Source organism: Phocoena phocoena, chromosome 7 (genome assembly GCF_963924675.1).
Source record: "Phocoena phocoena chromosome 7, mPhoPho1.1, whole genome shotgun sequence".
Classification (NCBI taxonomy): domain Eukaryota; kingdom Metazoa; phylum Chordata; class Mammalia; order Artiodactyla; family Phocoenidae; genus Phocoena; species Phocoena phocoena.
The window spans coordinates 61,560,129-61,586,527 of NC_089225.1; the positions used below are offsets into that span (position 1 = coordinate 61,560,129).

Consider the following 26,399-nt stretch of genomic DNA (forward strand, 5'->3'; position numbering starts at 1 on the left):
GCAGTTTTCCACTGAATTTTAAAATAGTGCATCATGTATAATTCATAAAAACTGCCAGTAGCATCAACATCCTCCTCTGGTATTTGTCCTACTCAAGAAATATCACACATTAGACTTCTGTGATAGGTGTTATGCCTATTATTGGATGCAACTGACCTTGTCCGACTGTCCCTTCCGTTGCTACCAACAATCATTTGGACATTTAAGAATTTTTAGCTGACAAATTCAGAAGCTGTTCTTTCCTTGTTACACTTTTACTGTCGTCATAGAGACACAGACACAGCTGAATAGAGTTTTCATATATGGAAGACCTGATGAAGGGGTGATACTAACCATGCTACTATATGTCACTGAATTTGTTTCTAAATGGGCAAGGTTAGACACTTGCCCTTGATTTTTAAGGAATTTCCAAAGACCACAAGAGTTTTTACCAGGAATTTTCGTTCGGAAGTACTCTCTCTTACAGTGGTTCTCAAACTGGGGTCCTGTACCAGTGGCATCTACATCAGTCTTGAACTTGTTAGAAATGAAAATTTGGGGGCCCTGTAATGTTTTATCAGCCCCGTTAGCTGGCAAAACATTATTTCGAGATGTATCTGTGAGGGTGTTTCTGGAAGAGATTAGCATTTGAATCAGTAGACTGAGTAAAGAAAATCTGCTGTCTCAAATGTGGGCAGGCATCGTCCAATCTGTTGAGAGCCCACATAGAACAAAAGATGGAGGGAGGAGGGTGAATTCTCTCTCACTTCCTGAGCTGGGAACATTCATCTTCTCCTGCCCTCGGACACTGGAGCTCCTGGTTCTCAGGTCTACAGACTAGGACTGAATTATACCACGAGCTTTCCTGGGTCTCCAGCTTGCAGACGGCAGATCATGGGACTTCTCAGCCTCCAATACCATGTGAGCCAATTCCTATAATAAATCTCCTCATATAGATCTATATATATCCTATTGGTTCTGTTTTTTGGAGAGCCCTCACTTAATAGAAGCCCCATCCCAGGCCCATTAAATCAGACACTCTGTAGTCTGTGTTTTAACAAGTACTTCAGGTGATGACAATGCATGCTAAAGTTTGAGAACCATTTCTCTACTAGCTATCTTCCTGTCTCTAAAAGATAGCTTTGATGAGAAATATTAAAGTATGTAAGAATTCAGAGATAAACTATATAAGATGTTCTACTTAGGGATATTTGAAAATCAAAGGTATAGTATAGTGTTTTTAGAACTGGGCTTAAACTATATACAGTACCATGGGAGAGGGATTTATTGAACATACATAAGGCTTGGCCCTACCCCGAGCTACTGAATCAGAGTGTCTGAGTCGGGGCTCATTGCCTCTTAAAGGGCCCTCCAGACAGTTCTGAGGCACCAAGTACGATAACTGTAAAAATAAAGTGTCACTTACGTTAACATCAGTTATTTCTGGGTGATGGGACCAAAAATGATCTTTATTTCCAAATAATTTTTGAATTTTTTGAGTTGGATGCAATAATTACTTATTACTTTTATAATCAGAAAATTACAATGCAATCATTTTAAAAGAATGGAAGAACACAGAATAGCACTGAGTCATCTTGAAGACCTGAGAACTTGAGGGATTTATGTATTTTCCTTATATTACATATATCAGAGTAGTGAAGAGCTCAGTTTCTGAAGTAGGACTGCCTGGGTTCAAATCCTAGAGGCTTACTTATTAGCTGTGCAACTTTCCTCCTAAAAGCCTCAGTTTCCTCATCTCTTATGCTGAGATAGTAATAATAGTATCTCTTTCCTAGGATTGTTGTGAAAATCAAATGAGAATACACTAAGTCCTCTACATACGAATGAGTTCTGTTCCAAGAACACGTTCGTAAGTACAATTTGTTCATAAGTCCAACAAAGTTAGCCTAGGTACCCAACTAACACAATTGGCTATGTAGTACTGTACTGTAATAGGTTTAAAATACTTTTCACACAAATAATACATAAAAAACAAACAAAAAATAAAGAAAACATTTTTAATCTTACAGTACAGTACCTTGAAAAGTACAGTAGTACCAGCTACATCACCACTGCTTTTACGCTTGCTTCCAGACATCCTGGGCTTGAAATAAAGATACTCTACTACTGTACTCTATACAGTACTGTACAGTAAAGTACACAAAGGCACAACCACTTGTAGAGGATGCATGCATGTGACAATGTACGCTAGACATGTGAACTAACTTATGTGATTTGACATGTGAACTCACATTTGCATTTTTGAAAGTTCACAACTTGAACGTTCGTACGTAGGGTTACTGACTGTACTTACTACAGTGCTTGACACATAATGAAAACTCAAACTGTTAGCTATTAGTACTGCAAGGATATGTATGTTTTATGGCTACTCTTAGCTCTATTTTCTCTGAGTCATATGTTAATGAATCAATCCATTTTTATTATAATGCTTAAATGAAAAAAAACTGACCATGACTCTGGGTGGAAGATGTCCCTCTTCATGGGTAGTAACTCTTCTGCCTCACCCTGGACTCCCACTCCTCTCATCTGACTCTTGTTCATTGCCATGACTCGCATCTCTCATTTTCCCTCCTCGTGACAAAAAGCCATATCTTAGCTTTTCTCCCATCCAGGGCCACACACCTTCATATGTCTACTTTTCCCTTTCGGCTTGGTGTCTGTTACCTTTACCTTACTTATTTGATCCCTAAAGGTTGTAATTGCCAGTTATCTCTATGTATTTAATAAATGTTTACTAAATTCTATTAGATCTAAAGTTCAGCATCACTAGCTATTTTTTTTTCATTCTGGACATAATGATTTGAGTTTCTGAGGCTCTGTCAAATAGAACACTTCTAAGTCTCAGATTAAGAATTGATTTTTTTTTTTTTTTTAATTATCCCTGAGTTTGTACATCCAGGGCAGGGACTGATGTGGTTCTGATGCAGCCCAGCTGGGTGCTCCTGCAGCTGCTGTTTTGTAGAGCCACAGCCCAGCCACACCTCTCTTTTTCAGACAGAGATTTGTATGTGTAAAAGGCTTAGCACCTAATTGGGACTTTTTCTCCTAGGTTTAATCAGAGAATTGTAAATAATTAAGAAAAGGAGTTTAGGAGGGAAAGTTACCAACCTTCTACTTTCTGGAGATTTTTCATATTGAAAACAAATACTTTAAGGCAGTAGCGCTGCTATATGTTATATGCTGTGTCCTCCCTGCCCCCAAATTCCTATTTTTAAATCCTAGTCCCTAAGGTGATGGTGTTAGGAGGTGGGGCCTTTGGGAGATGCTTAGGTCATGAGGGCAGAGCCCTCATGATTGGGATCAGTGCCCTTATAAGAGAGACCCCTCCCCGCCAAACTCCCTAGTCCCCTCTGCCTTGTGTGGGTACAGTCTGTGAGGAAGTGGGCCCTCACCAGACACTGAATCTATAGTGATCTTGGACTTCTCAGTCTCCAGAATTGTGAGAAATAAATTTCTGTTGTTTGAAAGGCACCCAGCTTATTGTATTTTTGTTATAGTGGCCTGAAGGGACTAAGACAGGGACTTATTAAAACACTGGCTGCTGGGTTCTGTCTCAGTTTCTGATTCAGTTGGCTTAGTCTGGGGCCTGAAAATTGCCATTTATAACAACTTCCCAGACGATGCTGATGCTCTAGTTCAGAAAACCTCACTTTAGAACTATCCTTTTAAAGAATACTTTTAAAAAATATTTATTTTATTTATTTATTTTTTTGGCTGCGTTGGGTCTTCGTTGCTGTGTGTGGGCTTTCTCTAGTTGCAGTGAGCGGGGACTACTCTTCGCTGTGGTGCGCGGGCTTCTCACTGCGATGGCTTCTCTTGTTGCAGAGCACAGGCTCTAGGCACGTGGGCTTCACTAGTTGTGGCATGTGGGCTCAGTAGTTGTGGCTCACGGGCTCTAGAGTGCAGGCTCAGTAGTTGTGGAGCATGGGCTTAGTTGCTCCACAGCATGTGGGATCTTCCCAGACCAGGGCTTGAACCCGTGTCCCCTGCATTGGCAGGCGGATTCTTAACCAGTGCACCACCAGGGAAGCCCTAAAGAATCTATTCATAAGAATCTTGAGAAATTGTTCCCCCTAAAAGGGGAGGAAAGTTAGTATTAGTTATGCTAGGAGCCCTCCAGTAACACTTTTCTCTGTTTCTCTCTTTTCTTCCTCCTGCTTACTGAATATTACTCAGATTTGACCATTCCAGCTTGAGAAGGTGATCACTCCAAATTCCAAAGAACCTTATAAGGAAGAATCATAAAAATTTCTAATCTTTGCCTTAGAAAGACTGATACCAGTTTACCAATGATTATGATTTTAACAGCAAAACGTAAAATTTAGCTCTAGTGATGCCAACCTCTTTACTTTTGCCTGCTTATTTTTCATCTCTTTTTATTTTTGTTAAAATTTTTATTTATTTTTACAGTAGGTCTTTGTTGGTTATCTATTTTAAATATAGCAGTGTGTACATGTCAATCCCAGACTCCCAATCTATCCCCCCCGACCCTTCCCCTCAGTAACCTTAAATTCATAAGTTCGTTCTCTAAGTCTGTTTCTATTTTATAAATACGTTCATTTTATCATTTTTTTAGATTCCACATATAAGCGATATCATATGATGTCTGTCTTTCTCTGTCTGACTTATTTATCATCTCAACATACCTTTCTATAGTCAGTATCTGTGGTTCATTCCTACCTTAGCTTTTGTCAGCTTCCCCTGACCTGAATGTCACTCCATTTTCCTGTCGATCCACATCCACAACTTCTTTTACAACGGTTTCCTAAGATTCAATGCCTCCAAAATACCTTTCTTTAGAAACTTGGACTCACACAAATAATTCACTTGTTTTGCTTTCCAGTGGGTAAATACAGTTAATAGTTCCTATATTCATTTTATATTATTTTCTAGTGTCTTCCGGCCAATTTGTCCCTTTATTTTTTATTTTGCTATCTTCCACTGACCATGGCACTCTTCTAAAACTAGGAGATTACAGGGAATCAAAACTAATGACAGTAGCTCCTTTCATTGCCTTAGCTTTTCCACAAATGATACATGGGGTAGGGGACAGGCAGGTTATGCTGGGTGGGAGACGGGGGGAAGCAGGAAAGCACCAGACTTGGCTTTCTTACCTCTAAGTCACAAAGTCCACACTCCCACTGCCAGCAATGACAAAGTACCCCTAAATATCCTGGCTTCATCGGCCCCCAGATCCTAAGTGTAACCTGCTCACTCTTCCCTTCCACTTGGAACAGTCAGAATTACCATGCTCAGGAAGGCAGGACAGCCAGAAGGGTGGCGGCTTTGGTTTTGTGCTTAATTTTTGCTTCATTGTTCAGAGAATATATTATGTAGCTACTGTGAAACAGCACCTGGTCTGTTTACTAACACAATATTATAAAAGTAAAATGTAATTAAAAAAAAAAAAAGAACTGGATGGCTGGGCGCCAGGACAAAACTCAACCACAAATTATCACATCACACTCATAATTACTACAATAATCTGAGTGTGAAATAAATGCCAAATGATTCAGGCCAGCCAGGTTAGATTCCCCTGCTGTGCTGTGAACGTTTCAGGTGCATCTTAACATTGCATTGATGTGAATATCAGAAGCACAGCAAGGGTCCTGGGAAGCTGGCAACGGCTAATAAACTCAGGGACTCACAGGCTTCCAGGAGCAAAATATATTTAGCATTTGTTTTATAGAAATAAGTTATTCTATTAGGTCAGTAGATTTCACATTTTAGCTACCTTTTTAGTGACCTTTACTTTGATGTTCAACATATATAACCCAAAAGCTCTGGAAGAAGCTGGGTTACCAATCTTTACCTGATTTCTGTTCTGACCTTCAATCCAGCCAAGAACCTCTGTGAGGATCTCAAAGCACCTCCTTAAAACTGTTATAGCCCCACAGAGCAGAGGTGAAAAAACAACAATGATAAAACTCATTGATTTACAGCAGGAACAGTCGCTAAATATGAAGCCACTAGGATACAATCCCAAATTTTTCTCTACTCATTCACTTGAAACATAGATTTATTTATGGGGAAGGAGGCACACTCTTAATATGAACCAGTTTGAACAGATTTCTATCAATTCTAAACATTTACACCTGGTTCTTTGAAGGCTATTCTCTCCAAACTAGGTAGTATGCATGAAAACATACATATAGACAACAAATGAGAGTTCCATTAACCTTAAAAATTACTATTAAAGCATTCATTCAGTACAATGTGAGTGTTGTAGCATAATAAAAGGAGAGTCAGAGACAGAAAGATATGGAATGAAATTCTAGTTCTTTACCAGATATGTGGCTTTGGCAACATTCAACCTCTCTGAATGTCAGTTTCTGATTTTTTAAAAAGAATTTTAAAAATGCTGATAATAGTGTATTTCAGAGTAACTGTGAGGTTTCGATATTGACTAGTCAATTTCCTGTTCTGTGTTTCATGAATGATTAGCCAAGATTAGAATTGCTTTCCCCTTGAATCTAGCTAGACACAGAGAAAAACATTTTCCATTCACCTGACTGAGACTTTTCCTGGTTGCAAACCCCAATCGTAAATCCCCCCATCTCTAATTTGTCTATTCCTTCCTATAAAGACTAAGGCAAAACCACTCTGCAGAGACATACTCTGATCTGGGGTACTCTCCCTACTGCAATAGCCTGAATAAAATCAATTTCCTTACTTTTCTGGTTTTTGTCTTTGATGTTATTGTACATGTAAAAGTCCCTGACATAATTACTCCTCAGTAACTGGGAGCTTTTACTAAAGATGTTCTATAAACAGCGTTCTGAGTATAACCTATTCAGGACCACAGATGACCAGAATGCATCTTCTGCATTGTCATCTGCTAAATCTAGTAAAAAGTCCATAATTTATGCCATTAAAATCTTATTTTTATTAAGTTTTCCTGACTCCCATGACAATAAGCTAATTTTGGCAGATCAGTAAACAATATGAATTAACCCACAAATTATTTTAGCATGAACATTATAGTCATCTATTCATAAAAACTATAAATAGAGTTGGGCTTTAAAATGCATACCAGTTCTTTAAGACTTGGTTAAAAATGTCTCTGTCTCTATGAAGCCTTCTCTAATTTCTGCAGTCAGAAATAATCTCTAGTCTTTGTGGTCTAGCTTGCATTTTTCTTTACTTTTTCTAATAGCATCTTTCACATTATGCTCTACATTAGTCTCAGCTGTGTACATGTCTGATTTTCTCCCTAGATTTTACATTGCTTGCGACTAGGTACTGTGCCTTATTTTCTTTGGCATGATGTCTCAGGCGAAGAAGATATTCAATCAGTGTTTGCTGAATTGAGTCTATAATACTCTTTGATGGCTTGTATCTACTAACTAGGCAGTGTACATCTGAATATTTCATAAAATGTCAGTCTATGCTTAGAAGACTAAATAATCAAGACAGGATAATAGAAAATGGAGTAAAAAAAAAGGAGTGGGTGTGAAAAGATAACTAACAATGCATTGAGAAATTCAACAAGGTAAAATTACACAGGAAACAAATGCATCCTGAATAACTTTTAAATAGAACACTTTATTCCAATTCTACATATCTCTAGTACACAAAGGTCTGGATAAGACAGACTATAGTCAAGGTTGTTAGCAATGTCACCTACACTGACAAGTCAGAATCAGGAAGTGATAATAATGATAAGGTTGTGATTAACAAAGTTCCCCTCAGCAGCAGGTCACCAGTGGAATGCTAGTAAATGTTAACAATCTACTCTTGGGGGAGAAGGAGCCTTGATTTGTAGCACTGCCAATTTTTATGGTGTAAATATGCCCACCATGGCTGATTTTAAGCTATCAACATGTTACTTAATGTAAGTTTAGGAAGAGATGCACACAGTTGGCTCTCCCAAGCCAGTGCCAGCTGGTGCCATCACACTACTGCCGGTTCCCTTTCTCTTTCCCTTCCTTCCTTTACTTCCTTCCAATGAAGAGGAAAGGAAGTTACAGCTGGTGTAGGGGAAAGGGCAGCCAAGGAACAGGGCTCCACATGGAGTTTTGCTTCTTGGTTTCCCTTTTGGGGTTGTGTTTTGGATCACCTCCAATTCATACCTTCTATCTCACTTTGCAGTACAACCTGAAAATCCAAGAATCACTTCAGAAACAAAATGAAAACCTACCGTCTTCTTTTAGGCCACAGACGAAAATGTAAGAAAGACTTGTTTCTTGATAAATGTTACTCTCAATTTGACAAAATGATGCGTGTTTAGTTTCTCTGTATCTTACAGAAACTATAAAATTATGCATGAGAAAGACTGAAGCCAGGCTTCCCTGGTGGTGCAGTGGTTAAGAATCCGCCTGCCAAAGAAGGGGGTCACAGTTCAATCCCTGGCCAGGAAGATCCCACGTGCCGTGGAGCAATTAAGCCCATGCGCCACAACTACTGAGACTGCACTCTAGAGCCCACATGCCACAACTACTGAAGCACTTTCACCTAGAGCCCGTGCTCCGCAACAAGAGAAGCCACCGCAATGAGAAGCCCGCGCACCACAATGAAGAGTAGCCCCCGCTCCCTGCAAGTAGAGAAAGCCCACACGCAGCAATGAAGACCCAACAGAGACAAAAATAAAATAAAAAAAAAAAGACTGAAGCCACTGAACTATCAGGAGTTTTAGCTTCTTCACTTTTTTTTTGGCTGCGCTGTGTGTCTTGTGGGATCTTAGTTCCCCAACCAGGGATTGAACCTGGGCCCTTGCAGTGAGAGCATGGAGCCCTAACCACTGGACCGCCAGGGAATCCACTTCTCCAGGTTATACGAAGCTGTAACTTTCTAGCTACAAGCTACAGCTCATCAGTTGAGCCAACATTTGCTTATCAAAAATCTATATGCTTGTTTTCTCTTAACACAAAATATGCTGAAATAAAATGGAAAAAAATTAGCAGGGTTCTGAGCACTTATGCAAATAAGTAAAAGCTCAAAGACCCATGAATAGGAATGAATCAGATCTCAAGACATGCAACTATTAATAAAAATGTAATAAAACAGCCCATCCTGGAACTTATTCAGGGTTATCACCATCGGATGTATCACCACGCTGACATCTTTCAGCCTAGCTCGGGCTGGTTTAAAAAATAAGCCCATGGAGTTTCCTGGATTTATCTTCAGGATATGCAAATGAAATCCAGCTTTTTGCAGCACATACTTTGTGGCATTTATGATGCTGAAACATCCCTTAAAAAAACCTTCCTGGAATAACTCAGAGAGGTACCAAAGTCAAATATAAGCCTTATTTTCTAAATTTAGGCTAGCATGACTTGGGAGGGCATGCTCCCAGGAAGGATTACAGAAGTTATTTTGGTCCCAACCCCACATTTTAGAACTTACAGGAGTTATTTATGTTCTTATTCTGCATTTTCAGAACCTTGTATCATTTTAAACTACATATATAAGAATAAGAATTTTTAATCACTAGTCAGATAATCTTTCCATGTCCTCACTTGTACAACTGCCACAGTGTGGCCTGGCATGATTCTCTGTAACTAGCCTTGTCAAATAACACGAGACAGAAAGAAGACTGGTCCACACTCTGGAAGAGCAGCAGCTGTAGAAAGGACTGGGTGGCTGGCAGAGTGCTCAGTGAAGTGCAATCTGCCTACATAGCTGGCGCCTGCAAGGGCCAGTTTGTGCAGTAGCATCACTATCGAGGCTTTCCTGGGAGCCCGCAGACGGCATATGCATGGTAAAACCCCAAACATCTAGATTTATTTTCAACTATTCCATTTAAAATAGAGGCACCAACAACAGAATGAATTCGATGTCAAAACTTAAAACGTTGGCACTCGACACTAAGAAATTGTGATGCATGAGGCTTAACTAGATCTTCAAACTGGCAGTGGCTCTGCGCAGGTCTGAATCTCATCACGTAAATTGGAACAGAAAATTAAGACTCACTGGATTGCCTTTTCTAGGGTGACCTGAAGAATTCAGCTTTAAAAACCATTCAAGGACTCAAGAATATATGAAGGTTTAAAAGACATAGTACAATTGTCTTTTCTGGAGGGAAAGGAGTGCCCAGAATCTAAACCTTGTATCTCTTTGAGGAATTCACACCTCACTTGGCTGGAGGCAAAGTCTGGTCCTCCCTATAAGCGCCTGTTGTGTATGGATTGAATGTTTATGTCCCTTCAAAACTCATATGTTGAAACCCTACCGCTTAATGCAATGGTATTAGTAGGTGAGGCCTTTGGGAAGTAATTAGGATTAGATGAGGCCATGGCAGTACTGTCCTCCTGAATGGGATTAGAGCTTTTATAAGGGTCACAGGAGAGCTTTCTTCCTCTCTCTGCTCTCTGCCATGTGAGGATACAAGGAGAAATTGGTAGTCTGCAACCCAAAAGAGGGCTCTCACCAGAGTCTTATCATGCTTGCACCTTGATCTCAGACTTCCAGCTTCCAGAATTATGAGAAAGAAACGTCTGTTGTTTATAAGTCACCCCAGCCCAAATGGACTAACAGCCCCAAAGGCCAGATTTTTGTTTTCTCAGCCTTCCTTGAGGCTAAGACCATGTGGATTCCATGGCATGAAACTAGGCTCTGTTTCTAGCTTCTTCCAATTGTCCTGAACCTGGTTCTGCAGGCTTTGTGGCAAGTCTGTGAGCTCCATAATGTCTTTTCAACAAGTTTCTTTTCTGCTGTAAACAGCCAGTTTTGTGACTAGCAACTACCACCCCCCCCCGATTATTATAAAACAAATTACAGTCAAAAAATTTATTTCTCAAAACAGTTGTCTGTTAAACACCCACCACATTAGACAACTTTTCTTTCCTTCTAAATGATTCATATGCAACCATACTTAAAAAATAAAATGGCAACCTGGTAGTTGTTTCCATGCTTTCCTGAAAATGACCTCTCCTTAGGTTCACTAGAACCAGCCCAGCGAACTTCTATTTCAGCATTTCTTCCTTACTCTCCCCACCTCTCACTTTTAAGAGCCTACTTTCCCTCCAAGTAAATTAGGAATAAAATTTACCTGATCATTCCTATATACCTTCCCTTATCCATATTTGCCATTCTTCTCCTGCCCAACTTACTTTGAAGCCTCGGTCCAACACCCTCTATCCCATAGCCTGTGTTTAATCACAGATTTCCTGTGATTCCTCCCAGAGGTGCCTGGGCCCTCATTTGTTACCCCCATGTTTGTGGCCCATCTCTACTTGGGATACTGTTTACTATGAACTTTCAAGTTGTAGAAGTGATTCTTCCACCCCTGCCTGAAGCAGATGATCCATAAATACCTGAACATTCTAATGATCCTATTTGGTGCCTCCAACACCAGGTCCTCTGTCTTTCAAGTTCACTACCAAATTTTTTATCCATTTTTGTATGGAAACTAATAGGACTCCATGATATACACAAAGCCTAGCAAAACAATAATATTACTACTAGATTGAATGAAAGCTGGTGATTAGTGACATAGAGAAAAAACAAACAAAGTACAGGAAAAATTATTCCCATATATTTTGCAACTGCTCTGGAATGATGCTGTGGATTCCAGCCTTCAAAACATTGTCACAGAATAGCCCATCTTTGTGTAGAGGTCGGGTGGCTGGCTTATCAGACAGGAACCTTGGTAAAGTTGCCAATTTCTATCAAAGAATATTGATTTGATCCCCTAATCGTAACTTTCTCTAAAACAGATGCATTTTTTTCAACCAACAGCCCTAAGTGCCTATTGGCTCAGTCCTTGCCAGGAAATGTGATCGTACCCTCTCTACCATCCAGTTTAGTTAAAAATCTGGTTGAGATAGGTGATACTTGGGGAGGACTGTTTAAACAATTTCTTCTAAATATTCTAAATGATATCTTTAGAACATTAGATTAGACAAAAGTTTATCTTATTGGATTACACTTTTCTGTCTTTTTACAGATTTAAATTTTTTTTGGTTTTATCACAAAACTTTAGTCTTTTTGGTGGAGCAGAAGTGACAGAAATAAAATCTATTACCACAGTTTCTTCAGGAGTGGTGGTATGGATATTTTCTAGCCCAGACACTGTCTCCTATATGAAACTTCATGTGAGAAATGACTTTTAGTCATGTTCTTGTGTATACAAAGAAACCTTTGCTTCCCCTGCAGGTGTCTCTTTTTCTTTTTTTAATAATAAAAATTATGTAAGTGACATACATTCCTTCTTACTTGGCTGACTGGGAAGTTCAGACACAAGAATGAGGCTCAAAAGGAGAAATATGAAGGAATTCAGAGCCTGATTATTTATATTTTTCCCTCTGACTTTACTTTTATTTATGATATATAAGAGTGTGTGTGTATGTGTGTAGGAATATATATTTACAAATGTGTATGTTTGTATATATATTATGGTTTTTTTAGGTATGATTATTTAGGTATGATTATTAGCCATTATTTTCTTATTTATGCCATAAGCTACAGTAAACTCTTTGTGGAAGGTATAATGTGAATAAATTTGGAAACATATGAATAAATATAGCCAAATACTATGTTGGGGTGAACTTTAGCAATTACCACTATTAATAGTAATTACTTAGTAAGTGCTTACTACTGTGTGTGCAAAGCACATGCTGGGCAAGAAGATAAGAGAGCTTAAGGCAAAGCTCCTGACCTCAAAAGGCTTGAAATCTAATTGAGCTAATAGGGCTGGTACATAAGACTATAATGTAATAAATGTACATAAGACTATAATATAATAAACGTACTCTACTATAATAAATTATATAGCTACACATATATATATATATATATATATATGCATGTGTATACATGGACAGGCCAAGTAGTAGTATCCTTCCTGCTTAAGACAGAAAGAAATGGAAGCAGACAGAAGGTGCAGCTCCCCAAGAGTACAACTCCCCTCTCTTTATTGATCTCTGCTGTCCCAATGAGGCCCAGGCAAAACTGTGAAACTCACAACTCCCCTAGGACTCCCCTAAATCCAGGGTGGTTTTGTTTAAAGCAACAACAACATTTCAAGAGGTTCTGTTAATCTAGATATATTTTGATATGTACCACAAAAGGAAGAGTTATTTTATTTTCAGGAAGTTTTTTATCGCACATTTTAAAACATTAAAAATTTTTTTCTTTTTTACCGTGACTCACTGAAAGATAAATTTTACTTCACGACTTAGAATGTACACACACATACACACACGACAGAATCCTAAGTTTCACAGAACACTATTGATCCTTTCCATCTTTGACACATTCTATTTTCTTCTCTGTTTTGTTCCATTTTAATTCTTGAAGCATTCCTATTATGACCCATTAAATTAAATTTAGTATAAATAGCATTGTTTTAAAGAAAAAGGAAGTTCAAATTTCCAAGGGGCAAATGTTTTAATTTACTGAAGGAAAACTGTTCTTTTAAAGATCAGAGGAGATTGGGTCAACTTCAGATGGACGATACAGTATACTGCTTATCTCATAAGTATTTGCTCAGAAATCCAAAATATGTAAAGTTATGATTCATGCAACTCTTCCAAAGAGAGAAAAGAGGGGAAAATACAGCCCCAAATGGTATTCCCATTAGAAACCCATCACCCCACACACATAAATCACATTTCAAATGCCTTTAGTATCAGTGTCTCCACATTCTAAATATGGGCTTGACTTATAATTCAGCTTCTCTCTAGCCTTGATTATAATGAGCTTAAGATTTTCATATATGCACATAATTCACTAATCCTGAAAACTGCATCATTACTGACTAATCAGTGTTGACCTTAATCTTAGGTTTCTACACAGAAAAAATAAAATTTTCAGGAAACAGTGGAAAAATTCCTCTTTAACTGAGACCATGGTTATCACCCAACTTAAATAAAGAATTTGGAAAGTAAAATGCTACTGTTATTAATAACTCAAACAATCATCAAAATTCTGAATGGAAACATTTCCAGTTTGCCAACATAACCCTATGCTTATTCATGCCAAAACATCTCAGGGTATGTTAACATTCCCTAGGAGAAGACTAAATAATTTATAGGATTTTTACCATGTCAACTCTAAGATAATACTTAATTCTTACTGTGTATTTGCAGTGCCAGATCACACTGGACACAGCCTCTACCTATAACAGATTCTAGTCATGATCATGTCATATTAACTTGCCAGCCTACCTATTAATATTCAACCAAATTAGAGCTTGGTGAACTTCTGGCAGGTTTGTGACACTGTGCCTGATATCTGCAATTTTAATTAATTATAGAAATTCTGGGCAGGAAGCCCTTTGAAAAGATGACCAGCTTCATCCCTTTCTTTGGAAACTCTGAAACTACCCCAAATCAAGAGTCCTCTGTTCTATTTTAACTGGAAGAGAAGAAAGGATATTAGCATGAAAGATCACTCACTGTGTAACTGGAACCATACCAGGTCCATTACATGTGTGGTCTCATTAGATCATTATATCTGAATGAGGTAGAAATTACCATCTCCATTTACAGAGGGGAAACTAAGGTTCAGAAAAAGTAGGTAAGATAATCACAGAGAGTGCGTGTTAGAGTTAGGATCTGACCAAGAGTCTGACTCCAGAAACTAATGCTTTTCTGTCCATCTCCCCGAGTAGTGGGCTGCATGCAGCTGGCCATACAAACAACTCATCTCCTCTCAAGTCCACATTCAGTGATGTCACACCAATAGCTTGAAATTAGCCATTGTGGGCCTATTTACATTGTGCAAACTGGCAAGCACTACAAATCAGGGCTTTCTTCTTCAGAGAGTCATTTACTAGCATACCACTACCTCTGACATTTGTATTTAATATTTCACAAATGTCACAATGGGATGTTTCTACTGGTCATTTTTTTCATTTTCCAAAACGATAAGAGTATAGGTATAATATCCTCCAGTGTACTTCCCACATTTATTTCCTGTGTACATGTACCTACCATTAAGAAAAAACTTCAGAGAAAGTAGTTTAAAAATATAATAAATCCCAAATATCCATCATCCACATTTAACAACAATCAACGTATACCAACCCTGTATCATTTATACTTCCCACTTTTTTCTCCTTAGCTAGATTATTTTTTTAAAAATCTCAGATATTATATAATTTTATTTATAAATACATCAGTTTGTATCTCTGAGAAATAAGCTCATTTTAATAACACCATTAAACTGTCAGTAATTTCTTAATATCATCTAATACTCTGTCCACATTCAAGTTTCTCCAACTGCCTCAAAGCTGTCTTTTACCAAGTTGCTTTGTTCAAATGAAGAACCAAAGTTCACATATTACATTTGGATGAAATGTCTCTTAAATATTAATTTATCTTAATATGTTAAATAATTTAATTTTTATAGTTTTACTCTTTTTTTGCAATAGAAACTGAGTCATCTGTGCTGTAGAATATCTTACATTTTGGATTTTGATGACTGATTCCATGGTTTCATATAACATGTTCCTCTTTTGTATTTCTTAAAAATCGATAGTTAGACTTACAGGCTTGGATGGATTCATTTTCTACTTTTTGGCAACTATATTTCATGGCTGGGACTGTGTACTTTCTACTACATCACATTAGAAGGTACATAATATAAACTGTGTCTATTTTTGTAATCAGTGGGTTTTGGTGTTCCCAGCCTAATCCATCTCTTATAAAGACCTTCTATCAACCCTTCACCAAATGGTTTGGGCAGCGTTGATGATCATTCCCTAGATTCATTATTTCATTAGGGGTTGCAAAACAGTGATGGCTTAGTTCTTTCATTCCTTCTGCATTTATTGGCTGAAATTCATCTATAAAGCAGACTTTTTTCTTATCAACTCTTTGGTTAGTCTGAATTACAGTTTGTCAGGAAAAACAGGATAAATATTTGTTTCTTCCCCTTTATCAACCAATTTTAAGAATGAGTTTATGCCCTCATACCCTCAGAAAGTGGTCAAGAAGGTTTCGGGTTTTTTTTAACAACTTTATTGGCGTATAATTGCTTTACAATGTTGTGATAGTTTCTGCTGCATAACAAAGTGAATTAGCTATATGTATACATATATCCCCATATCCCCTCCCTCTTGCATCTCCCTCTCACCTTCCCTATCCCACCCCCTAGGTGGTCACAAAGCACCGAGTTGATCTCCCCATGGGATGCAGCTGCTTCCCACTAGCTATCTATTTTTACATCTGGTAATATATATATATATATATATCAATGTTACTCTCTCACTTCGTCCCACCTTACCCTCCCCTCTCCCCGTGTCCTCAAGTCCATTCTCTACGTCTGCATCTTTATTCCTGTCCTGTCCCTAGTTTCACCAGGACCATTTTTTTTTTTTTAGATTCTATATATATATGTTAGCATACGGTATTTGTTTTTCTCTTTCTGACTTAATTCACTCTGTATGACAGACTCTAGGTCCATCCACCTCACTACAAAAACCTCAATTTCATTTCTTTTTATGGTTGAGTAATACTCCATTGTATATATGTGCCACATCTTCTTTATCCATTCATCTATCAATGGACACTTAGGTTGCTTCCGTGTCCAGGCTATTGTAAATAGAGCTGCAATGAACATTGTGGTACATGACTCTTTGAATTATGGTTTTCTGAGGGTATATGCCCAGTAGTGGGGTTGCTGGGTCATATGGTAGTTCTATTTTTAGTTTTTTAAGGAACCTCCATACTGTTCTCCATAGTGGCTGTATCAATTTACATTCCCACCAACAGTGCAAGAGGGCTCCCTTTTATCACCACTCTCTTCAGCATTTATTGTTTGTAGATTTTTTGGATGATGGCCATTCTGACCAGTGTGAGTTGATACCTCATTGTAGTTTTGATTGGCATTTCTCTAATGATTAGTGATGTTGAGCAACCTTTCATGTGTTTGCTCTCAATCTGTATATCTTCTTTGGAGAAGTGTCTATTTAGGTCTTCTGCCCATTTCTGGATTGGGTGTTTGTTATTTTGATATTGAGCTGCATGAGCTGCATGTAAATATTGGAGATTAATCCTTTGTCAGTCGATTAATTTGCAAATATTTTTTCCCATTCTGAGGGTTTCTTTTCATCTTGTTTATGGTTTCATTTGCTGTGCAAAAGCTTTTAAGTTTCATTAGGTCCCATTTGCTTATTTTTGTTTTTCTTTCCATTACTCTAGGAGGTGGGTCAAAAAGAATCTTGCTGTGATTTATGTCATAGAGTGTTCTGCCTATGTTTTCCTCTAAGAGTTTCATAGTGTCTGGCCTTACATTTAGTCCATTTTGAGTTTATTTTTGTGTCTGGTGTTAGGAAGTGATCTAATTTCATTCTTTTACATGTAGCTGTCCAGTTTTCCCAGCACCACTTATTGAAGAGGCTGTCGTTTCTTGCCTCCTTCATCAAAAATAAGGTGACCATATGCTCATGGGTTTATCTCTGGGCTTCCTATCCTGTTTCATTGATCTATATTTCTGTTTTTGTGTCAGTACCATACTGTTTTGATTACTGTAGCTTTGTAGTATAGTCTGAAGTCAGGGAGTCTGATTCCTCCAGCTCTGTTTTTCTTTCTCAAGATTGCTTTGGCTGTTTGGGGTCTTTTGTGTTTCCATACAAACTATGCAATTATTTGTTCTAGTTCTGGGAAAAATGCCATTGGTAGTTTGATAGGTATTGCACTGAACCTGTAGATTGCTTTGGGTAGTATACTCATTTTCACAATGTTGATTCTTCCAATCCAGGAACATGGTATATCTCTCCGTCTGTTGGTATCATCTTTAATTTCTTTCATCAGTGTCTTATAGTTTTCTGCATAAAGGTCTTCTGTCTCTTTAGGTAGGGTTATTCCTAGGTGTTTTATTCTTTTTGTTGCAGTAGTTAGTGGAGTGTGTCCTTAATTTCTCTTTCAGATTTTTCATCATTAGTGTATAGGAATGCAACAGATTCCTGTGCATTAATTTTGTATCCTGCTACTTTACCAAATTCATTGATTAGCTCTAGTAGCTTCCTGGTAGAGACTTCAGGATTCTCTATGTATAGTATCATGTCATCTGCCAACAGTGACAGCCTTACTTCTTCTTTTCTGATTTGGATTCCTTTTATTTCTTTTTCTTCTCTGATTGCTGTGGCTAAAACTTCCAAAATTATGTTGAATAATAGTGGTGAGAGTGGGCATCCTTGTCTTGTTCCTGATTTTAGAGGAAATGGTTTCAGTTTTTCACCACTGAGAATGATGTTGGCTGTGGGTTTGTCATATATGGCCTTTATTATGTTGAGGTAAGTTCCCTCTATTCCTACTTTCTGGAGAGTTTTTATCATAAATGGGTGTTGAATTTTGTTGAAAGTTTTTTCTGAATCTAATGAGATGATCATATGGTTTTTATCCTTCAGTTTGTTAATATGGTGTATCACACTGATTGATTTGTGTGTATTGAAGAATCCTTGTATTCCTGGGATAAACCTCACTTGATCATGGTGTACGATCTTTTTAATGTGCTGTTGGATTCTGTTTGCTAGTATTCTGTGGAGGATTTTTGCATCTACGTTCATCAGTGATATTGGCCTGTAGTTTTCTTTTTTTGTGACATCTTTGTCTGCTTTTGGTATCAGGGTGATGGTGGCCTTGTAGAATGAGTTTAAGAGTGTTCCTCCCTCTGCTATATTTTGGAAGAGTTTGAGAAGGATAGGTGTTAGCTCTTCTCTAAATGATACAATTCACCTGTGAAGCCATCTGGTCCTGGGCTTTTGTTTGTTGGAAGATTTTTAATCACAGTTTCAATTTCAGTGCTTGTGATTGGTCTGTTTATATTTTCTATTTCTTCCTGGTTCAGTCTCGGAAGGTTGTACTTTTCTAAGAATTTGTCCATTTCTTCCAGGTTGTCCATTTTATTGGCATAGAATTGCTTGTAGTAATCTCTCATTATCCTTTGTATTTCTGCAGTGTTAGTGGTTACTTCTCCTTTTTCATTTCCAATTCTGTTGATGTGAGTCTTCTCGCTTTTTTTCTTGATGAGTCTGGCTAATGGTTTATCAATTTTGTTTATTTTCTCAAAGAACCAACTTTTAGTTGTATTGATCTTTGCTATTGTTTCCTTCATTTCATTTTCATTTATTTCTAATCTGATCTTTATGATTTCTTTCTGCTAACTTTGGGGGGTTTTTGTTCTTCTTTCTCTAATTGCTTTAGGTGTAAGGTTATGTTGTTTATTTGAGATTCTTCTTGTTTCTTGAGGTAGGACTGTATTGCTATAAACTTCCCCAAGAAGGTTGTTGGAATTTACTTTGTCCTATCATTATGCACTCATGGATTTTAATTTATTTTATGTGTTATAATAAATTTCAGTCACGTTTTTGAAATTCATTCAGATTGGTTCCTTAATCTTTTTTTTATATGATCCCAGTAAGTTTTTGATAGCTTCCTTGCTATCCGGTATATTCCAGGCTCTTGTACATTTCCTTCCCCAGTCCTAGAAACAGACATTTTGTTGAGGAGCCTGATTCTTGTTGTGGGAAATGGTTCCGACCACCATATAAACTGATTCTGTCTCATTCAGGAGAGATTCTCAATCAGAATACTCTGAACACTCATAGGATACAGATGAAGTACAAAAAAACTGGCAGCCAGAATCTAATATTTCATTTTTTAGAGCAAAAGTTGTAATACTAGGTTAAATGTATATGATGTAATTTTTACCATAATTTAACTCATTATTGACTGACTAATGAGTTAAGCATATGAATGAGTGATTATAAGATTACATGTGAGTACACTATATATTAGTAGTAGAGGATTGGACAGATGCAGATCTTATAACACCTGAAGCCTAAACAATTGCGGGGGGGGGGGGTCTCTCTTTTAGAAAATGAATATGAAATTACAAATACAAAATTAGATGAGAAAATGAATATTTATAATTTTTCTCTTATCCAAACTCTTCACTGGTGGAATCAATAGTTTATATGACTCTATAGTATATAAGAAGCTGTATGTGGATTAAAAATACAGGACATCTGTTGAAATATATCTAGCTACTCTTGACAGTAACCCAAGAGTACTACAAGTAAAACATAAAGAAGTCATAGCAAATGATTTCTAGCTATTATTTTGGTTAGTACTACAGCACATGTACTAGCAAGAGTAGAAGCAATGCACTTGCTTTAGTTACAGTATGCTGCACCTCTCAAGCCTGGGAGTTGCCGGCAAGCATTTCAGAAAAATTTCCAGAGCTATTATTAGACATAATAGACTTTCCTACCTAGTTTTCAGCCCTGAGATCTCTGGCAGATGCCTTGATGATTATAGTGGCAGTAATGCTCGGCATCCCAACTGACATTCTGCCCCAGCACCAGCAGCAGCAACTAACTGGGGTTTTGCAGGAGGTATTTTTATTTTTATTTTTCAGATACTTCAAAAGAAGGACAAGGTCATTCCCTATGTCAGAACTTCTAGCTAAGTCATAACTTTTCCTTGTGTATCAAAAGTAATGAGAGAAAAAAATAAAAAACAAAAATAACAAAAGTCACAAAAAACCCAGTTACCAAGAAAATAAGCCTTTAAATTTAGTATTAGGAACTCTGGATATCCAGAATACACGGTTTCAAATTTAACACCAGCATCACCACCAGCACCTGCAAAATCACAGGTTATATTTATTTTTGCACTATTCATCAGGCACTGAGCCAAGTGCCTTATATTGAACTTTGCAGTATCTCGATTTTACACAAGATGTGGACAAGACAGTGAAAGAATAATAAACTCTACCTAGTTGTAACCAGTATGTGTGTGGTGGGGACCAGGATTTGTACCCAGACAATCTAATTATGGAGACAATTTGCTAACTCTTGCTGTATACTACCTTGCAGTTTCCTATGCTTGAAAAAAACTTCTCTTGATCCTAAACTTGTAGAAGTAATAAAAATTTAAATCTTTATTATTACAAGAAAGAAAAATATTAATGCCTCCCCTCTTTTAGTTTCTAAACTGTTCTTACATATGATGACAACACTGGATTTTGCATATAGTTAGTAATGTAACATTTGTGTTTAGTGTTTAAAACAGCAGTTTTTGCATACTCAAAAATACACTAACTCAACAACATTGGAAAATAAATTCTTAAATCGATTGTATTAAAAAAAAAACAAGGGCTTCCCTGGTGGCGCAGTGGTTGGGAGTCCGCCTGCCGATGCGGGGGACGCGGGTTCGTGCCCCGATCTGGGAGGATCCCACATGCCGCGGAGCGGCTGGGCCCGTGAGCCATGGCCGCTGGGCCTGCGCGTCCGGAGCCTGTGCTCCGCAGTGGGAGAGGCCACAGCAGTGAGAGGCCCGTGTACCGCAAAAAAAAAAAAAAAAAAAAAAGATAAAAAAAAAAAAAAAAAGTAAACCTAAACTTTTATCAAGTTGATAAGAGAAGAAAAAATAGAACTAATCCACATAAAATATTTTTAAAAATATTCTGACTATATTGAGAGACATATATTCTGAGAACAAAAAGAGTTGTAGGAAATTTTGAACCTGACACAGTAAATTTGTTGTAGGTAGAGGTATTGATGTAGTAGATCTAAAACTATTTTGTGTGCATTGTAGAACTGAAGAAATAAGTAAATACATTGATATTGTGGGGTATGAGGATTCTCACTTGGGAGAAGAGAAATAGAAATATGCAACGGGGGAAGGAGAGGAAGGACCCTATGACGTTGGAATGAAATTGATGGTAGCAGCAGAGCAGTATTATACTATACAGCTACAGCAGTACCATATACATATAGGATGTGTGTGTGTGTGTGCACGTGGGTGTGGGTGTGGGTATACATTCTAACATCCACTGAAAGGGCCCAGAAGCAAGGACACTCACGTAGTGATGAGCAAACCTAGTGTCCAGATCTAGGATTTAGAACTAGGTCAGTTCTAAAAGGAGCTAAGACTCTTGGAACAGGAAAGTACAAGCCTGAAGTGTCTGGATATGCCACGGAAAATGGATTCAAACTGATGAGGACACATCAAAAAGAAACAGAAGCCAACTCTGAAGGGCTCCCACTGGTCAAACTTGGTACAATTTGAGTATCAAAGGAATAATAAAAAGAATAGATTATGATAATATTGAATTGAAAAAGTGTGCTGTAAGTACATAGTGATCTTAAAATTTTTTTAAGGGGAGAAGGAGGAGAAGAAAAAACAAAGCAAATCAGCTTATAAATATAAAAGTCATGATAGAAATAGAAAAGCAGAATTTTACAACCACATAGTAATAAACAATTCAGGTAACAATCATCAATGGTTACTATAACCACTAGGTTAAAAAATAGGCAATGAACTATTCATGCAATCTCAAAGTATCACTGTGCCGACTGTATTTGAATTAAAAAGGGGAAAAAGTTGCTTTACAATGGAAAAATCATGCAGCCACTACCTTTACCTTAACATGACCAGTAATAGAGCACACTGAGATCCTAGCTCTCCTGAGGACACTGTGAAGGACACAGAATTACCTAGGAAGATATCCTGACAAAATTCTTAATTTGAATCTAATCATGAAGCAAAAATCAAACAAATCCAAAATGAAGGACATTCTGCAGAACAACTAGACTGGACTTTTCCGTAACATTGACAATATGTAGAACAGCAACACCATCAAAAAAAGCTGGAGACCTGTTTAGGTTAAAGGAGACTAAGGAGATATGACAACTAGTACAATGTACAATCCTGGATTGGATCCTAGATTGAAAAAAAAGAAAATGACTATAAATGATATTAGTGGGACAACTGGGGAAATGTGAATAGACTGAGTGTTACATAATGGTAGTCTATTAATACTGCTCTATTAGCACTCACAGGAATTTTGCAGAGAATATTCTGGTTCTCAGAACACCCATGCTGAAACATTTAGGGGTAAAGTATCCTGATGTCTGTAATAATTCTCAAGTGGTTCAGCAGGAGTATATATGTATTTATATGCATATTAATAATGTATAAATCTATGAACACAAATATGTGAAACATAAGTCAATATTCTATATACTTTAGAGCGTAAGAAAGTTAATGCAAGTGTGGAAAAATTAGTATTTAGTAAAGTTAGGTGATGGGGTATATGGGTGTCCCTTGTGCTATTTTTGCAGTTGGATATGGTTTGAAATTGATCAGAATAAAAAGTTGGGGGTAATTACAACAGGGGAGATTTAGGTTCAATTTGAAAAGAACGACCAGCAAATTGCTAAGTGGTGAGAATCTATTGCTAGGGAGATGATGGAAGCGTAGACAACGTTTCTCTGAAACAGCTTTCAGTCAACAGTGGAATGGGCCAAGTGAACTCGGGAGGTTCTGTCTGGTGTTATAATTGGTAAACAGAGAAAACATAAAATGAAGAAAAAATTTAAATAACATTTTAATAATAGCTTGATTAGAATTTAAATTTTTAGTTTTTTCTTTGTGAATACAGTGGTACAATAGCCGCCCCCTTAGGTCAAACCCACGGATTATTTGATCCATGGGTTTGACTTTCTCTAATTTCTAGTTCAAAAGTTATGAATGCATTTTATCCCTCAGAAGATATATTTTCCCTTAACTTTTATTATAACTCTATTAAACATACATTTTCCTAAATCCTTTTTGAATCTTTTTTTTTTTTTTTAGAGGTCTGTGCCACCTACTGTAGCAATGATTTCTATAAAGTGACTACTGCATGAAAAAATTGATTCTTTTTAATTTATATTTTATTTGCCTTTTTAGAACTCCAAAGGTTTCCCTTTGTGGTAATTTTCAGGAATTTGAGGAACAAGTGTGTTAGGTCCTATCCACACGCTATAAAATTTTACAGTCTTTAATCATATTCCTTTGATTTTCCAGCCTGAAGAAATGATAATAAATAATCTTTTAAATCAGTCTAGCTATTGCCACTTCCATGTTACCTCACTCACCTTAATTGCCCTTTTCTCGATCTTCGGTATGCAGTTAGTTATATTTTTCCAGAGACAATACAACAGTAAGAGTACACACTTCTCTACATCACTTTATATGTACCAAGGCACATTTACAGTTTAATTTCTGAGGCCTTAATGATGTCCAGAAGTTTTTATTCTTTTAATGAAAGGTAACTTTTGTTTGCAACTGCTCCTTGGCTTATCACATCAAGGGACAAATCATAGGGCTTTTCTCAAAGCAGAAATGGACTCTTGGAAACTACTATTTTTTAAGTATAAAATATAATTTAGATGTTCTCCCCTAAATGCATTCTGTTACACATGCACATAGCAAAATTGAACTTCTATGGTCTCTAAATATTCGGAATTTATTTTTGATACTTTTAACTTTATCGTATAGTCCCCAGATTCAAAGGTGGAGAGGGGTCAAAGAATCAATTTACAGCCTGCTTGTCCCTGTAGAGAAATCTTGCCAACCAGAGCAAAGCCTGCCTAACCCTTGTAGTTGGTGAGCCAAATGAAGGCCAAGCCCTTTCATCCCAGGAGCCACATGTAGAATGGACAGTGCTCAGAGGCCCTCCTGGCCTGAGATGCTTTTAACGTCGGTGAGAAGAAGGCAGAGCTGTCAATGACTATCTGACCCCACTCACCTTGGGCATGTGTGTGAGCAACATCTGGCTCCCTGAGCACCACTGACCGTCCCAAAGAATCTGATTGAATTCTAACCTGCAAGTTATTAAGAACAGCATCTTGCAAGGGGCTCTCTAAGAAACCATAATAACCTGAAGACTGATTTAGAACGAAATTGAGTTTTCAGAGGTATGAAAAACTTCAGTCTGAAAAAAATTGTTTAAAACAAAGTATACTTAGCAATATTATAAGCTATACATTCTTTGGGACCACAAAATCATAATATTTAACTTGGAGGAACGGCAAAAAGTCATTTGATCTGGTCTTCTACCTTCAGATATGTGAAATGTTTTAGGATAGTAAATAGGATTCTCTTTTGAAGATCTCTAGGGTATGAGACCCATTATCCTCCCTTCTAAAAGTTAATAAGGTTCTTCCCCTTCACGCATGTCTTCTTGTGCCTACACAACCCTATCCCTCTTTTTTTGCCCCTTATAGGACCTGTATTCCATAATGACCTTAGTTATTCTTCTTTGAACCAATATGAAGTATAATTTAACTGGCAATTCTCCAAGTGTGCTCTATAGATGGTATGGGTCCCAGGATACACTTGAGAGGTCTGTGAGGTCAGAACTATTTTCATAATAACACTAAGACTTCTCTTTTTTTCCTGCCTTTTTCACTTTGTTGACATTTGTACTGATGGTACAAAAGGAATAGTGTGTAAATTTGCTGATGAGTAAAGGCAGTGGCATCAAACCCTACTACTAGTTCTTATCTTCACCACCATACACTCACAGTTTAAAAAAAAAAAAGAAAGAAAAAGAAAAAAATTGTCTTAAGAATATCCTTGATAAAGCAGTAAAAATTGATTAATTTCTTTAAATTTCAACCCTTCAGTAAACACCTTTTGAAGAGTCTGTGTGACAAAATGGGAAGTACACATAAAGCATGCTTGCATATAATGAAGCCCCTGGGTGATTGAGTTGCGAGCTGAACTAGCCACTTTTTTCATGGAACACCATTTTTATTTGAAAGAGTGACTGGCAGACAAATTATGGTTATTTAGACTTGGCCCTCTGGCAGACATTTTCTTAATAACAAATGAAGTGAATATATCACTTCAAGGAAAATTGACAGAATGTTTTTTTGCCAATTATAAAATTCAAGGTTTCAAGTAAAAAAATTAAGATTTTTGGAAAACTAGTACTTACTAACATGACCTTGACAGCTTTCTAATACTTAAAGACTTTTCGGATGAGATTGATAATGATAGTAACAAATGTGATTTTTTTATATTATACAGGAAATGTATCTACATTTGGAGGATCTACACATCTCAGGAAACAAATATTCTTCAAATGACCAATGCAGGATGTTACCGAATCATTCATAGTTAAAAGACCCACTGAAATTACAGACAGATCAATACATTTCTTATCACATAGCATGAAAACCTCACTGATATGATTTCACATACCATGGTGCTACTAACATTTAAAAAATGGCTGCGTGTCAAATTCTGGCATAGTATTAAATGGAATGGAATTCTACTCAGCAGTAAAAAGGAACGAACGATTGAACTACTGATGTATGCAACTATAAGAATAAATTTCAAAGACTTTATTCTGAGTGAAAGAGGCCAGTTTCAAAAGATTAGATACTGTATAATTCCCTTTAAAACACTCTAGAAAAGGGGAAATTACAGTGATGGAGAACAGCTCACTGGTTGCCAGGGATTAGGGATAGAGAGAGGGTTTGACTACAAGGGTGCAGTAGAAAAAAAATTTTTAGGGTAATGGAACTGTTTGAATCATGATTGTGGTGGTAGTTACATGAATCTATATATGTGTTAAAACTCCTAGAACAATAAAGGTCCATTGTATTGTATGTTAATTAAGAAATAAAAGACACGACATCATAAAACTCCTAGAAAAGAACGTAGGGAAAA

The 26,399-nt window shown here is 37.2% G+C and overlaps 1 protein-coding gene across 4 annotated transcripts in view; it reads right to left on the bottom strand.

The window, feature by feature from the left end:
• ZNF385B (zinc finger protein 385B) overlaps window positions 1-26,399 on the bottom strand; it is a 312,776-nt gene that overhangs the window by 160,257 nt on the left and 126,120 nt on the right. Inside the window, exon 3 of one of the 4 annotated variants that reach the window (XM_065880694.1) lies at window positions 18,624-18,646. The exons of the other annotated variants lie outside the window; for them this stretch is intronic. Coding sequence (XP_065736766.1) covers window positions 18,624-18,646 — 23 coding nt within the window. The remainder of the gene's footprint in view (window positions 1-18,623; window positions 18,647-26,399) is intronic. 4 annotated transcript variants of the gene reach the window in all.